We start from the raw sequence: 17,743 nt of genomic DNA, 5'->3' as shown, positions 1-17,743 counted from the left end.
TAGTGTTTGCAGGCAGGCCAAGAGTTGTTAGGTATAAAGAATCATAGTTGGGATAGCAGTAGTGTGTTATTAGTCTATCTGCAGCCAGCAAGAAGCTGTTGTGGGGTCTGAAAATGGTGGCTAGGATGCTCCGCTACACAGCAGGAGGTTGAATAGTGTGTGTCAGGTGCGGGAGGGATCATCTACATTACCGGTGGCCTTGCAAATGCAATGATTGTGGTTGTTAGTGTTGTTGGGGGCAGGTAGAGAGATCCTGAAGATCTTGGCTGTTCTTACAATCTACTGTAGGGATTTGTGTTTTGGGGCTGCACGATTCCAGCTGTTAAGGATGCTGTTTATTGTCCCTCTGTAGAAGGTGGTGAGGATGGATGGAGGCATGCTTGCCCGTCTCATCCTCTGCAGGTGGTGTTGCGGGTGAGGTCCTCTACGATGTGTGGCCAAGGAAATTTGAGTTTTTGGCTCTCTCTACACTTGTGCTATTGCTGTGCATCAGAGAGTGCTCAAAACACGACCCTCCTGTAGTCAGTAATTATGCCTTTATTAAGGGACAGATTGTCTCTACCAGTTTGCAAGCTGCTTTAAATAAGCTTGTAACAGCATCACTCATATCCTTTGCTTTGTCTTAGCATTGTCTTACAGTGTCTCACACTTTGGTCGGTCAAAGTGTGTTACTAAGCTTTCTTCAATGGCAGTGGAAATGTCAGTTATATGCTGGGTAACTTGAAAGAATGTTTAGTGGTGTACCTCCTTTTAAGGGAGTGATATTTCATGTAATGTCATGTAACGGGTATATGGATGTCAAATACAATGTACACATGGCAGAGTGTTCAAACTGATGTGGGATCTTTTTACAGCAATTCTGCTTTTTTTTTTTTTTTGCCAGGAAAGGTTGTTTGAGTTTCAGGTTAGTTTAGCATGTCTGAACACAACAGTAAATGCAGATACCTTCAAGAGAACGTGTCGCATAAACAACATACATCAATTAACAACACAAAACAATGGCGCTAGGCTTTTAACAAGGACCAGCAAAAGGAAGAGCATTTCACATGTACTGGCTTCCCTTCACTGGCTACCCATGACAGAATTGATTTTAAGATTTCACTGGCATTTCTTCAACTTACATCTCCATCCTCCCACACCCATATTCAACTTCACAAGCTTTAAGATCCTCCAATCACTTGCTGTTGCCACTCTACATTCTGATCCAAAATCTAAAGCATTTCAGTTGTTGCCACAGTGGTAGTTTATGTTTTCATAAGGATATCATCCACTCTTGGTTTTGTCTCATTTAAGAACATTTATATTCCCATTTTTCACATCCTCAATTTTTTTTTAATAGCATTTAGCTGCATGTCCAGGTAAAAATACTTTGATTTTACTTTCCTTTACATCGGTTTTACTCGTTGGTTTTATCCTTGTACTATTTTTGCTGTTCATTTCATTTGTACTTACATTTCCTTATTGCGTGAATACAGCACTTTGGCCAGCACTTGTAGTCTTTTAAATGGGCTCTAGTTGACTGACAGTTGTTGGGCTTTTTAACTGAGAGCTAACATATGCGTTTGAGTGACTTGTGTTGAGAGATATGTGCAAATGACATGAATTTAGCCCAGGATTATGCCCAGGGCTAGTCACTAAACATCTTGAAGCTTATTGTGCAAGAGCATGATAAGACCTTTAGAATCAAAATGTTGGCCCCATTCTCACATAATTTAACAAGCTGTATATTTTCCCAGGCCATCATGCTGTCTTTTAACTTTGCAGTATATTTGAATCCCAGCTTGTTCCTTTAAAGAGCTCCTATGAGTATTCCAGTAAACTATTACTCATGACTTGCTCTCACAATTCCTCTTGCCAGTTTCGAGCAAGGCACACAGACCACACTGTTGTTCCAACAAATTTCTGTGGAACAGAATGCTTATATGGAGCTACTTGGAAAAATGGGGTTTACTAACATTATTCCATGTTACAATTACAGGGTTTGAGTATGCTAGGTTAAAAAGACCAAATCACAACAGTTCATACTAATTAAATAGGCTAAGCAAGGCATGTTTTATTGAACAACACACCCTAGGGTCATCAGAACAAATTTCACTATTTGACTAAAATATCAATCTTGAGAGATGAATGTGAGAACAGATGTGGTTATGTTTTCAGCATTTTCACATGCTAATCCAGTGAGGTGGAGAGATACACAAAAGGTACATAACATGGAGTGCATTTTGCTGGAGCTAAACAAGATCACATTTAAATACAATCAAACAGCAAGAACATATAGAACAGAAAATTCAAATGGAATCTTTGGGAACACAGCCTTAATGCATATTACTCTCTACCCTTTAATACTTTAAAGATTTTCAAAGCTAAAATAATCAAGTCTGAAAACATGCACACACTACTAAGTGATTAGAAGTACAATGTAGCACATCACAACTGAGGCTAATCACTGTATTGCAACACTGTAAACCCAATAAATGTAAAAGAGGAAATTAGTAGATTTGCAAATAATATGAAGCGTGCATTTTGTTTAATCCTAATTTGGTGTGTGTATGTATATATATGTATGCATGCATGCATGCATGCACAGTAATTTTTCAATCTAAATGCCAAGATATTCTTATTTAGGTGTAGCAGACTGCCCAATTGTGATTTTAGAAGCAGCTCTCCACTTTGTACATTCAAAATAAAGCAACTTCACAGTAAATCAGTTTTGAAGCATTATAAGGCACAATGTGCTATGTAAGCTGAGACCTCTTGCAAGTGACCTAAATACACACCCTTATTAAGCCTTTCAAACTACTGCACAGTGTTTCATGATGAAATATGTAATGTCAGAAATTCTCACCAACGTGTTGCATGTATTTTCAGTCCTTCTCCTTGTTGATTTTAAATGGTTCACAGGCTCATTCCCAGACAAACTGTAAGCCACTGGCATTGATGACATTTAAACATGCAACAGTTGTACACTGTCATCTATACATTAGTTACATTAGTGCAATTAAGCTTAAGTAAAGAGTAAGTATACAGTCTACCATGATCCAATCCAACAGCATGTAATTATGAGTGTCTGGGACAACTCAGAGCAACTCTCCTAAAAGTATGATTACACAAACAGCAGTGTAAAATGATGGTAACATCATTGCCTCTGGCTGTTAATATGATCCAATACTCTGATTCTTCTGTAAATGAAGCAACTAACCCATATGCCTGGAAAACAAGGCTGGTTACAAAGTCATTAGACACGAAATTTCACATGTTCAGAAGTGTCATTTGCTGCCCTTTAAATGTATTGCACAAGCCCCCTCCCCTGAATGCCAGGACAATAATAAATAGTCATTAGATAAATGTTTCTCTTGACCTACATATATGTTAGGTCAAATACACTAGTATGTAGTACCATTCACAGATTTTCTCTTGGTTTTCAAGTAAAAAAGAAAAACAGTAAAACCAGAAATTACAAAGACCAACAGTGATCAGACTTATTAATCTGAACGTTTGAGATCATCTCCAAGAGATAAATTTACTGTTACTGAACCTATCGATCAGTCAATCACTGTTCTCAAGTGTACTTAAGTCACATTTCAGCTATGAGGCATTACAATCAGAAGATACAGACCAAGCACTTGAACCTCATGTCCCAAGATGCTGATGGATTCCAGGTTCTACCTTCTAATCACCAATTCATTTCAGATTACATCCATCTGATGGTGAAGTTCTGACCAAGGTTGAGACCCAAGTCTTCTACAGTCAACACCTAGAGAAACAGAGGGAAAAACATTATGCCTGATTTTACAGTAAAAAGGTTCATATGATCTTTAAGCCTTATCTTTAGGATCTGGAACCTGATTGGCTGTGTAGCTGAATTCAGCTTCTTGTGAGTTCACGATGACACTGTTCGGCTTGGTGTTCACACCATAAAACGAAACCATCTCCACTGTGATGTACGTGGCCTCCACATCACTGTGCACCACCTCTGAGGTCATTGTGTTCTGAGGAACATGGTGAATGTATGCATAAGTATTCTCTGGTAAAACTTCATACATAATTTTAGAACACTGGTGCTAGGTGAAGTTTATAGAAGGGGTGAGTATAGGTTGCCTCTCTGTAGATCTATTAAACAGTGCAATAATAATTACAATAAAGAACATAAAATTCTCAGATAGATCTGGATCATAAGTTCAATTTTGTTGTAGAATAACAATTGTTGTGCTAAACACATACAGCCATTTTACTCAATATGGTACCAAGCGAAAGAACTCACACCTTTGACTAATTGTCTAATTTTACTCAATTACAAACTGAATTTTATTTCTTAATTTCTGAAATAAAAAATTAAAGTTACATGGGGAGAAAAAAAAAAAAAAAAAACACAAAAAATATTTTACGGGAAATAAAACAAAAATGCTTTTTTTTTTTGCAATTATTCAATCCTCACATTTTAATATTTTTAAAAAGCCACCTTTTGCAGCAGTAACTAAACCTTTTTAGCATACATCACTGCAGACTGTTCAGAAGTGATTTTGTTCCTGGGAAATCTGCTCCAGGTTGTTCAAGTTGGATGATCACAGATTCAATTGGATTAATATTTAAATACCAGGGCGTCGCAGGCCACTAAGACGTGTACCCTAATTTGTTTTTGTTTTTTAACCTGTCCAATGACAGTTCATACAGTCATATATTTACCATCATTGTCCTGCTGAAACATGAAGTTTCTCCCAAGCTTTATGAGATGTTTACATCTGAAACAGTTACTGTTACTCCCTGCTGTTACTCTGGCTTTTCCCATCATCTATTCTTGCTTCCGTTTTAACAATATATGAAGTGCTTGCATAAGAGCATACCTAGTATGTGTGTGATGGTACCACCACCATAATTTGTTTCTTTCTACTTTCTTTGCCTCTCTCACAAATCCCCTTATTGTTTGCTCACAGATGTTTGAGGAATGAGCTTCTCTATGTAGTGTCTGGGTGGTCTAATGGTTCTGCTTCAGCTCCCTGATAATTGAGCCAATGCTCAATGGGACATCCAAACACTTACATACTGTTGTTTTTGCTTTGAATAATTTGCCTTTACCCTTTTCGCAATTTACATTTTTTATTTCATCTCCAACTTCTCTGGGTTGCTTTCTAGACTTCCTTTTCTGAACTGACCTTCATATTTCACAACTTATTAAATTAATCCCTTAATTTTTGTTTTTTATGCATAAAACATGGCTGGTATTTTTTTTTAATCATCATTCACAGGTAGAGGCTGACTACCTTGTTTCAGCACTGGATTTCAGTTTTAATACCTTTCTCAGTTTAAAGGTGATATAGGCATAGTGGCCAGTCTCGTATGTGTCGAGGGAATCTCTGTCGTCCCAAAAGAGATCTCCCTCTGCCAGGCCCTCTTCACTAAGACACGTGATCAAGTGCAAGGGCTGTCCACTGCTCACCCACAGAGTAGTGTTGGGTCTCTGCAAGGCAAACACGCACCCCCTTTAACACGACGCACTCTTGGCAGAACTTAAGCACAAGCACGCGCAACCGTTTGTCCGCATGAACGTCCATAACCTTATGAAGCACACAAAGTACTGTGCTAGAGAAAAATAGTGAATATCGCTGATATCACGCATCCAGAATAGTGAAAGTCTATTCATTAGGCATGATACAGTAATATAAGGAGTTACAACTTCTAGACTCACCTTTAAAATATTATTTGGTACATTCGCAATGGTGATATGTATAGTAATAATAAAAATCTGACAACACATGCATAATTTTGTTTAAAGTAAAACCTTTGGTGCTCACGTTGACTCTTTAGGTAAGGATCTTGAGCACACATCAAACTCTATATGCCATATAATTTTTTGCACCAAGCACATTGTCTTATTGTTTCATAATTTAAAATACTTCCGCACTGCTGATTTCTTTGCTCTCTATAGCTGCATGTAAAGCTGTGCAGTGTACTGTGATCTGAGGCTTTATTAGTCAGTTTTTATTAAAGTGATCTTTGGCACAAAACAACAAGTCCCTAAATAATGGCACAGAAAGGGGCAGCACTTATAATGACACTGACCTGTGTCGGTGTGATGGTTCCTTCTCTCAGATGCAGGCTGATTTTGTCCAGAGGTGCATGAAGCTTGACCTCTTCACCCTTGCTGACCAATGACTCGCCCTGAGTTCCAGGCACAATCACATATGCACATGGTCAACAAAACATATAGAAACTTTCACAGTTCTAAAACAGACTTCAGAAAACAATAGACAATATTTGTATGGGTTATTGCAGAAATATAGGAAACGCAGCTAACCGTGTAAAAGTCATACCAGACGCCCTTGGGCAAGTAGCCAACAACATAATCCACTCCTGGCTCCAAAACTGGTGTCACCAATAAACTCTTCCCCCATAGGAACTGTTTATCTATACTATATGTTTTGTTATCCAAAGGAAATCTGTAAGATAATGGACACAAAGTACAATAATATGTACCACAGGTTACATGTACTATGACTAATGACGTGTATTGTGCATGTACATTTGTGTTTGTGAGACTACGGCAACCAGGAGAGTCTTACTCAAAAAACAGAGGCCTGGCAACCGTGTGTCCATTGAGGTGGGCATGGTGGAAGAGTGTGTAGAGGAAGGGGAAGAGGGAATAGCGCAGCAGGAGGGCTTCCTTCATTGCTGCGCGCGCTGCAGGACTGAACATGGTCGGATCCTGAGCCTACGAAGAAGTGCAACAAAGACAACAGGGGGGAAAAAACATTGCATACAACAACTAACGTAAATACCAACAACCTTTAATTGGTAACATTCAGAACATTCCAGAAAGTTTGCTTGTTATGTTTGTTTTTTAAATTCAATCAGTTCTTGAGGATATAATATACATTATTATATAATATTCTGAAAGAATTCAGACTCTTCGCTCACTTTCTGTTGTGGATTTTGAATGCATAAAAAAACCAACATCAATCATTTTATCAAACAATGACAACACAAAGTCATGAAAACACATGTATTCTATCTGCATCAATTACCCTTGTGATGTGTCTGGAACTGGAAGTTGGAGTCAATCTGTTGCAATATGAAGTGACTGGACATAGTTTGGAAAGTCACACATCTAGGGCTAAAAAGGGCCCGTAGTCAGTCAATGCTGAATAAAAAGTAATCCACGAAGTCCAAGGTAAATCACACAACAAAATACACACTAAACATATACAGCATCTGACAAAGTTCTTAACCATTTATCCATAATAGGACGAAATACAAGACGAAACGTTTCATTCAGACTAGCACTTAACATAACTAGTTCACTAATCCACCAGCTAGCTTTGTCGGTCATATTATAGCAGATCAATCAACAAGCTTGACCTAACTATGTAGCAGCAAAGTCAAACAATATCCAAGGCTTTGAATGACCACAGTGGCATCAACCATTTTGATGGCTAACACCATACCTACAGGGAAACATTGTGGTGGCAGAATCATGCTATGCGGGTGCTTCTCAACGACAGGGACAGGGAGTCTAGTAACAACTGAGGGACACATGAATACATCCAATTTCAGGAATATTCTGGAAGAAAACCTCTTCCAAAGCACATGCAAACTCAGACTGGAGTGGCATTTTCAACCTTCAACATGACAATGACCCAAAGCAAACAGAGAAAACACTGGAGCAGTTTCAGGTTAAGTCTCAATGTCCTTGAGTGGCTTAGCAAAGCCCAGACTTAAATCCCATTGAACATCCATGGTGAGATCTGAAGACAGCTGTTCAGACACTCACCAGCCAATCTGACAAAGCTTGAGGCTTTGCTATGAAGAGCGGGATAGCCTGCCCAAATTCATGCTTGCGGAGACATATCCAAGAAGAACTGCAGCTGAAATTGCTGCTAAATGGGCTTGGACAAAGTACTGAATAAATAGTCAGAATACTTTTGTGAATGAGATTTGAGTTTCTGATTTTTAAAACATTTTTTAAAACTCTGTAAAAACATGTTTCACTTCATCATAATGGGCAATTATGATGAGCAATTATATCCATTCAAAATCAAATTCACAACACAAAGTACACAACAAGCTGTCTGAATACTTTCCGAATCCATTGTACACTTGTATATCTAAAGTGCCTACGTGCACGCACACACACATCCCCACACCCACCCACCCACCCCCACACCCACCCACCCTACCTGTGATTCTTTGGTGTTATGATTTCTGCTTAACGGGTAGAATGTGCCCAACTGAGTCCAGCGCACACAGAGCTCTTCGGTGCTATTGTCTGAAAAGCCACATATGTCTGCTCCCACCAGCGGAATGCCCAAAAGGTTAAAGGTCAGCATGCCTGCATGGAGAGCCAGGATGAAAAGACAACGAGCTATAAACCCATCCATGCACTGCATTAAGCTCAGATGCATTGAGGCCCTGTGTAGGAGTGAGTTCTCATATTCCTTTGCCTCATTACCTGGAATGGACATGTATAAATCTTTCCATCGACTCCTATTGTCCCCAAGCCAGTGGCCGGAGTACAAGCCCTGACTCGGAAACGTGGAGCGGGAAATCACAAATGGACGCTTCCCCAGGATCCTCTTCAAAGCGCTGATGCACCCAGACAGCCCCCAAACACACACACAAACACACAAACAATACAGAGACCCTGATAGCAAGAACCTATTAGCTTACACACTCAAAGATTCCAGGAGACAGCAGGCACACACATCACAGTGGACGTGCACAAATACTGGTCAGTTTCACCTTTTCCCTCCATCCCTCCCAATTAAACTCATTCGATTAATGACAAAACTGAACCAAATGTAACACTAACCTGTAGTAAGTCCGACTCTCGATACCTATAGAGGTGTACCCTTGGTATATAGAAATACAGATCTGTATAGAAATACATGTGTAGAAACTACTGTCTGCATGTGCGAGGTACCTTGCTGAAGCTTTGGCCTCCATGAGCCCATACAAGCTGTGCACATTGTAGTGAGAGGTGGTTTTGTGCTGTGCAGATGCACACACTGTCTTAGCCCTCAGAGTGCCCCCCAGAACACCTACATCAACCGCAAACAACCAAAAGAACATGAAGGACTTAGCTGAGGGACCCTGTTTGTCAAATGCTCATACAGTACATAATGAAAAAGTCACCTGGTGTGTAAGGAGGGGTTTCTAATTCATTTTCAGGGCAGCCATTCACAGACCCATCAAAAAAATTGGACGGTTCATTCATATCCTGGAAAAGGGAGACAGAATTAAGACACAGTGTATAGGCACAGGTCTGCCATTATGTAACCATGATCCCAATCTTTACTCACAATCCACAGCCCATCGAATGGAACTTTGCTGTGAAATTTCTGAAGGTTTTGGTACCACCATTCATGTGTGTCTGGGTTAGAGAAGTCTGGGAAAGCCGTGAGTCCGGGCCAGACCTGAAGAGGGAGTCTAGGTTTAAAACAGGACACATTCTCCCACTTTACCAGAAAGGAGAGCCCTATCTTAAAGTATCCAGGAAGAGCAGGATTGCTTATTTTCAAAGCATCTGCGTGATCCTCAGAAGCAGATAGAATTACTAAAAGTGAAATTTTTTGCGCCCCTATTGTATCTGTCAAGAAAACAAAGACTTAAATGCATTTGGTGTTTGGCCAGATGTCTCGTTTAGTAAACTTGTCAGTAAACAAAACTGGGCCTACAATGTCTGTCTGGCACGCATCTTAGTGGTCATCAAAGATATGCCTGCATATATGTATGAAGCTTAACCTTATCGTAGCTCTTCATCTGAAGATTCCATAGCTCTTCATCTCGCAATGTTTACACATTACCTGTTTGTTTACATTACCCATTAAGCATACTTGTTATATAATTTAACACATAGCAGCACCATTTCTACAAGCTTTTAACATTGTGAATCATTGCTAAAGCCTGTGCAGACTTCAACTTTTTTGAACCTGATTCATTTATGATTATACATATCATGCTCTAACTTCACTATATCATGGATAAGCCTGCCAATAGCATGGATAAGCGTTTCAGTGCATCTGCTGCTACTGCTGTGTACCTTCCCAATAAGCAGGTCTCCACTGGAGTTGTTGATGAAGATGTCTTTCCTTATTCCCTCATCAAAAGGCCAATAAGAACCAGCAGGCTGTGTACTGCTTATACCAGGATCCTCATATAGAAGAGAGACAAAGCAAGGTAAATACATACATGCAAACTGTGAGGAGTAACAAAAGGAAAGAGGTTTTAGTGTTATGTAAATCAAAGTGTGTGTTTACCAGAATCATGACATAGTGCTGGTTATTTATGTGAAGGTCATTCACAAGATTAGGCAGGGTTGAGAAGTTCACAGGGTTGTAGGTGAAGTCTAGGGCATTGTCCATGTAGTCAATGTCATTCCACTGTACATCCTAAAACATGAAAATAGTATTTCCTAAAACACTCTGAAACAAATACTAGCAACTAAAGTCATGCCAGATGCATTTAAACATACATGGGTATTTAAAAGGCTATGGTGTTTGCTATGTTACTTTATTTTTGAGCTCAGTTATGGGTTGTGAAGAGACAGACAGACAGACAGACAGACAGACAAAAGAGAAAGGCTGGGCACAAGATGCCTTTGCAGTTCTTCTCAGTTATTCAGTGCCATCACAGAAATATATACTGCTCTAATGCTTTAACGCTATGCACGATTTACTGCCACAGATTTATTGCTTTCTGCAAAGCAGTTATTTGGTTTATGAGACCTATTACATATAAGCAATCTTCACTAAGAAGCATGTAGCACCGCCTGCTGGACTGTAATGCTACTGCAAACAGACCTCAGCCGCTGGCAAGTTAGGAGCCGCGAGAACAAAATTCACAAGCAAACCTTTGGGGGTCTTTCACCAGTAAAAATATCTAACAGGTATATACCATACAATCAGAAAGAGGTTATCAGTCAGATACATTTCAGCTGTATAAACTCAATGATACTGCACTCCACACACTAGCAGCACAAATTCCACAGACTTTACACACGTCGATCCAGATTTCAAATCAGCTCTATTGTCCTCGACACCAATGTAGTGACAATTAGCAAACATCATGGAAGAACAGCAGGCAGGTCTAAATTTATGTTAAGGCATGGAAGATGCACTTCCAACAAACAAAATGTTAACATATACCAATACAGGTCCATGTAATGCTTTCGTGCTGACATTGAATCCTTTTTCAGTTAATTTGTTGCACCACCAATGTGCTTCAGTTAAACAGCCTTTATATTTGGCAAAAACTGCTAGCCAATAATGAAAATAATGTATCTGAACAACAGAGCAAGCAAATAAAGTTGAACATGAAATGGAATTAGGCCACTCTAATGTTGAAGCTACTACTTAATATGTAAATTTTCTGGAGTGTGCTGCTAAACCATATTATTGCTTGCATGTGGTTGGCTTATATAAAACTACCTGCGGGATGCAGTAAACTAGATAAGATGCACTGTTAGGAAATCGGTGTCATCCAAAGAACTAATGCAACTCTTTAGTAATGGTGAACTCAGAATGCCTCATCATAACCAAATGGGTCATGTTCATGTGTGCCATGCTGTGGAATGACATTGTGTCCTGCGCTAACATTCAATGCTGCAGAAATGCTCCAAAACCTGCTCTCAACACTACAACATTCAGGGGGGTAAGAAACTCCAAAGCATTCATATTACGATTGCCTATTATGCGTGAGGAATGCTTTGTTATGTTGAGCCTCGTGAATGAAGGACCTGTGCTTTAAATATCTATATTTTATACACTCACTCAATCTTTCACCCAAACAATTTAGCTTAGTAAAAACAGAACTGACTGGTAAAAATGATACCTGGGGTATGCCATAGTTCCTCATTTCTTTCACGACCTCCCATGTTTTATTACTGGAGTCATAGCCCCAGCGACAAAGGTGATATCCCAGTGCCCAGTACACAGGCATGGCAGGCTTTCCTAGATGGTGGGTACAGTCAAGGCAAAAAGAAAGAAAAAGGGAACATAAATAAATCACGTAGACTGGTTTCTAGTTTGCTGACTTGATTAGTGTTTTGATGCTTGGAAAAATAAATAAATAAATAAATAAAAATCAGCAGGAAAAAACATTCTGACCTATGACCTCCAAGTACTCTCCGATCACAGAAGCTGGATCAGGCCCCAGGAAGACATACAAGTCCAGTATTCCCCCAACGGTGCGCCATGTGAGTGCTGGTGCCGGTTGGAGAACAACATCTGGGGGGTGGGGGATGCATTCACAAATCAACATGCAGGAACATAGGCTCTCCTAGCTGTTATGATACACTAGCAACACGGCACAACAGCTCCTGTAACACTGAAAGGCCTTTCCCCCATGATTTACTGCAGCTTTACTGGTATTACTGCACAAAGTCCATCACTCAAAGATGCAGATAAGTAGAATTGGGGATAGCCACATGTGTGTGTGTGTGTGTGTTTGTGTGGTGTTTTTTACTTATAGCACAAAGTAACCTTTGAAAATCAAGAGACACCTATTGCACAGAATTCTGAGTTGAGAGCAGACTGCTGTGATATTAATGCACTAATTAAGGAGAACTAATAACATGTTGCATGATAAAAGCAATGCATAATTCAATAAAATATTAAATGCAGTAGGTTCTTTTAAAACTGTGATAGAGATTTGGAGTATGTTTGCTCTCGTACCAAGAAAACATCAAAACAATAAAATGTTGTGCTGTGGGTCGATTCATTCAAATCGCAACAGTCCCCCAGGCAAAGAAGAAAAGCCACATAATAGACCACACTAAATATCCACCATCCATCAAGGTACAGTTTGCAGATTCACTTCGGGAGTGACTTTTCAGTTTGTAAAGATATTGCAGGCGGGAGCTTTACACAATAGTTCTATGAACCACCGGGCTCCTTCCCTGATATGCATATTGAATTAGCTCTCTGTGGGTGGGTGGGGGTTAACTCACCCATAGCATTGCTGTTGAGTAGAAACAACCCGTGCGCCAGTCCATCAGACTCCATAAGAAGGGAAAACGGATGAGCACCGTAAAGGTTAGTCAACTCCTACGAGATAGAAAGATGAGTGAAGTGAATTTGCAATGTAATTTTCAAAAATAAAAGTCCCATAAATCCATCAAGTAATTACACCAAAATTACATAGAAAAGGTATGTGCGGAAAAGGTTTTGAGAGAAAAGAAGCTGTGTGAGCAAGATGCTTTATGCAAGAAAAACAATTTCAAGATGTTTGAAACATAACATTAGTTCCATGGGTTTCCAAGGTTATAAGAGTGAAATCATAATGGTGATTACCACAGGTGCTGCATCACGAGCCCACATGGTGAGTGTGTTCCACTGCACATCATGCAGAAGGTTGGAGCGATGCTCACCCAGACCATAGACAAAAGTGGATGGCAACGACGTGGACATCTGCAGGAACTGATCCGCATAGAAGAGTGGGGCCACTGTAGTGTTCAACCTAAGAGAAAAATTACATGGTAGGCACATATTAGGGAGTGCCCCTCTTCTGTCTGGCCTTGTTAATGCAAATGCAAAGGGATCCCCCTTCTTCTAAACAGCTCTTAAATGTTTCACTTTATACCACAATGGGCCTGTTGCCCAGAGCCAAAGCATATGCTTGTTTCAAAGAGAGTTTTTTTGGCATTGTCATTGCAATTTAGTCCTAGTATTAATCCATGTTTACATTTTACGTTTATAGCATTTAGCAGACGCTTTTATCCGAAACAACTTGCAATTATGACTAAACATAATTCGAGCAACTGCAGGTTAATGGCCTTGATCAAGGGCTCAACAGTGGCAACCTGGCAGAGGTGGTGCTTGAGCCAGCAACCTTCTGATTACTAATCAAGTAACCTACCTTAACCCCTGGCCAAAATCTCAGAAACTTATTTCTTCCACAACTTTCATTTTAGACATGGCACTTACAAAACAGCGCCGTTTTGTTTCCTCTTGACAATGAGCCCAAACGGTTTTTTGATGAACTCCACAGTATACATTGGATTTGGAGCCCTTGTTTTCACCACAGGCACGTCAATGGGCACCTCATACCTCTCATTTGCTGGGTCTGTTATCTGAAATACAGAGATGCTTGTAAGAACTGTTGAGAGAAAAAACAAAACAAAAACATCCTACTAGATTAGCCAGTACTAAAACTAGTAAGTCAATGATAAGGGAAAAAGCCTAAATCAAACCCAGTTCACTCACTTTCATGCGCAGTCGGTTGTTGGACTCGTATAGCACATCAAACTGCAATGTCTCTATGTCCTTAGGGTAGTAGGTCTTCTGTGTACGGATCAGTTTCCCCGTATAACCCATCTCCACGTCATTGATGGCCACCAGCTCATAAGATGGAAAGTCTGGTGGATAAAAGCAATATGGCACTCCGTTCTGCCCCGGTGGGCGGGCCTTTGAGTCATGCACAAAACAACAATTCCTGGCATGACACATCTCCTCGGTTACCACAACGCCTCTCTCTGGGTAGCAGTCGAACCTCCAAGCCTCTGCAATAAGGGAGCAGGCCTCTGGCTGCTGTGTCCCACCTCCCTGCCCCCTGGTCTGGCTTGAAGGGCCCACTGGTGTCAGAGGTTTGTGGACTTCTGAGGAAGGAGGACTCCGTAGCCAAAGTACAGTTCCCAATAACCAGATGGCAAGGACGACAAGAATAAGCCCTCCTAGGGTCAAAAGAGCGGTGGTGGAGGAACATTGTGGTCTCCGGGCTAGCAGAGGAAGCTCTGGATCTTCAGCTCTCACCGCACTGTTCCCAGAATCATCAGGAGGAGGCTCCAGAAGAGGAGCACCAGAAAAGTGCACCTCCTCTGGGCTCAGCCTCTTATAAGATACCATGGCAAGGAGCTGGGGATGAAGGCAAGGCAGTGCATTAGCCTTAAACTGATGTATTGCCCTTGTGGAGAAAATTCTTCATCTGCTCATACTGCACTGACTGTCTTGTGCTGAATTAACCTCATTGTTTCTCACTGTGAAAAAGCTTAATTAACATTTACAAAGCAAACATGCATGGAGCACATCCCCTAAATGTATTTATATATTTCACTACATACAAGACATAGACCTATATTTAGAGGTCTACAGTTACATATTTTTACTGGAAAGCTTTTTATTAATGCGTTGAAATATAAAAGATAACAGGCAATCTTTCATCAGCTCATTTGTTCAGAGAGCAGTACAAACTATGCATCTATTACTTGGTATTGTATTTCAGATAAACTGCTGACGTTGTACATGAAAAGGTCAAATGACTGACTAAGCATGGCACATATCCAGACATGAAACAATTTGTTGGAACCCTTACAGCTCACTGAAATAATGCTTCATTCCTCCTTAAAAGTGATTAAATTAAAAGCCACTGTCATGTCTTTGGTATGTCAGAGTAAAGCAAAGGAAGTGTGAAAAGAGAAATTACTGCTTGTTCCACAAAAACATTCTAAAATGGCCTGAGCAGATTTTTTGGTACACATAGAAAGATTATAAATAACTGGATTATAGTGATGCTTCAAATTCTTATTTAGTGTCACATCTTCGATCTTGGCTCAGTTCCTATAATTGCAAATATTTAAGTATAAGATTAATGGGACTTCCCTGAATGTGACCACAAGAGGAAAATCAGCCCCAGATTGAACATACAGAACCAAAAAAAAAAGTTCAAGGTACATCAGTGTCAGATCATGCCATCCGTCGCTTTTTAGCAACAGTGGGCTTCATGGAAAAAGACCTAGGAGGACTGCACTGTTGGAAAAAACAAAAACAAAACCCCAAAAAATGAATTTGCATCTGGGACAGGTTCCTTGAATCTGTGCAAGGCACAATGAAATCTCAAGACCATCAATGCACTCTGGAACAAAAAGCACTGTCCAGTGTCAAAGTTCTGACTTAGTCGCAGCTCATTGATCCTCGAACAGGATAATGCGCCCTAAACACAACCAAAAACGAAATATTCTGAAATGGCCTGATCGGAATCCTAACGAACATTTAAGGAAACATCTGAAATACGCAATCTGGAGAAAGCACCCCTCAGATATCTGTTGCAGTTTGCTCAGGAAGAATAGATAAAACTACTTGTTGACAGAAGTCTCCGAGAACTACAGAAATCGCTTGTTGCAGTCATTGCCTCTAAAGGTTGTGCAGCAACGTTATGGGTCCCATTATTTTTGCTTTCCGTGAATCAAATCAAAGACTTATTTTTATTATATATGAAATACACATTGAGGAATGTCAATTAGTTTTGTTAATTTCAAACAAAACCGTAGGTTCTTCTTTCTTCGTGGAAGGGTACAGCTTCTGCAGCAGCCAGACTGCTAACTTAGGTTAGGTACGCTAACGCTAACTAACTAGCCTGCTAACGCTTAAATCTCTATAGCAAAAAAACCCAACAATGAACCATCAGACATTTTACTTTCGACATTTCATTCATCGAGATACGGTTCCAGCCTACCAAAGTAAGAAACATATTCGCCATGTAGAGGAACTGTTTTATTGTCCAAATGTAACCTATAGGTCGACTAGGTAGCTAGCTAGCTATAGTTGTGACCAAGGGGAGTCACCAAAGCGATTAAACTCATCTATCGCCATCTTAGCTACCTAAAGAGAAACAACTAACGTTAGCTAAGCTAGCTAGATCAACGCAAACGGCAACTGGCCTGTGAACTCTTATTACTCTAATTGTAACAACATTAAACAAGTCTCTAGCTTGCTAGATAAGTCAACCGTAAATTATAACTAGAAAACCCAGCTCGCTAGCAAGCTACATTATTCTCATACTTTCTTATGCCGTGGTGCGTGACTGACTAATTACATTATTTAAATCTGTGATTTCTACATAAATTACAGTATACAATATTTGTCGTATTGCTTTTTTTTCGAACACTAATAGCGTTACATGTTCCCTACAACTAACGTTAGCTAGCCATTCTTGTAAGTACAACAGACCGTATCCTTATGCAGCTACAGAAGCAGAACCAAATTAACTACCGGCAGGTACATCAATCGAACAATTAGATATAATTCATATTATTTACAATACAACCTAGCTAACAGACCAACTTTCGCGTACCTTATGACTGAAGACACATTCGCAAAAGGTTACATGCCGCAGCAAACACCACCACTCCGCATAGCCAGAGAGGTCTTGTAACGTTAACGTTAGCGAGCGTTAATTATTTCACGTTATTAGCACGTTTGCATGTTCGGGTGTCATGTTGTTGTGGTCCCGCGCGTTTGCCTCAAACACTTACGCCATCTATTGTCCTGGAGACAGGATCGTGTATAATTATTTCGACTTATTATTGAGATAATAAGTGTATTTAAAAATGAAACAAAGAAGCGACTTTTACTTTTGACATGCGTTACAGCGTTGTTTCCCTTAGATAAAGCTAGTAGAAAAATTGTCGTTACACCCGACGCAGTGTATCACTCCAGATTTTCCAGCAGATGGTCTCAGCGTTTTATATATGAATCGCGCGCGTAAGTAGGCGCGTAGTCAATTATCAGTTTCACATCTTCCCACCAAGATGACTGACAGCTGTGAGTAAAAAAAAAACAAAAAAACAACAACTAACAGAACCAATAATTAGACAGTACAGAAGACAATCGTAGTGGATTCACGTGTTATCTTTATTATTCCATAACTCAGAGAAAGTCTCATCTTCTTGAATAAGAAACTGATAAGTTGACATAATTTAATACATTTTCTTGTGATGAAAATTAGTTTTCCCACAAGACGTGGAATGTACCTGTAC

General features: G+C 39.9%; 1 protein-coding gene across 2 annotated transcripts; it reads right to left on the bottom strand.

The window, feature by feature from the left end:
- Positions 1–2,033: 2,033 nt before the first annotated feature.
- On the bottom strand, positions 2,034–17,215 carry gaa2 (alpha glucosidase 2). 2 transcript variants are annotated; one of them, XM_027006149.3, is made up of 20 exons: positions 17,059–17,215; positions 14,196–14,843; positions 13,917–14,062; positions 13,284–13,449; positions 12,941–13,037; positions 12,099–12,218; positions 11,824–11,942; positions 10,251–10,382; positions 10,034–10,144; positions 9,294–9,407; positions 9,127–9,211; positions 8,915–9,032; positions 8,444–8,577; positions 8,172–8,323; positions 6,558–6,706; positions 6,293–6,434; positions 6,058–6,156; positions 5,291–5,455; positions 3,843–3,989; positions 2,034–3,754 (listed from the first exon to the last, which is right to left on the bottom strand). In XM_027006149.3, exons 2-20 carry the CDS (start codon positions 14,832–14,834, stop codon positions 3,692–3,694), a joined length of 2,898 nt encoding a protein of 965 aa, XP_026861950.3. In that variant the 5' UTR covers positions 14,835–14,843; positions 17,059–17,215; the 3' UTR covers positions 2,034–3,691. The 2 variants fall into 2 exon arrangements, with proteins under 2 accessions (XP_026861950.3, XP_081557406.1); XM_081701280.1 differs by lacking the exons at positions 2,034–3,754; positions 3,843–3,989 and having other exon boundaries at positions 5,318–5,455; positions 6,309–6,434.
- Positions 17,216–17,743: the final 528 nt, after the last annotated feature.

The sequence above is a fragment of the Electrophorus electricus genome, chromosome 18 (assembly GCF_041902795.1).
Source record: "Electrophorus electricus isolate QZ-2024a chromosome 18, ASM4190279v1, whole genome shotgun sequence".
Taxonomy (NCBI): domain Eukaryota; kingdom Metazoa; phylum Chordata; class Actinopteri; order Gymnotiformes; family Gymnotidae; genus Electrophorus; species Electrophorus electricus.
The sequence above is the reverse complement of the archived record's forward strand: the minus strand, read 5'-3'. Positions and strand labels throughout refer to the sequence as shown.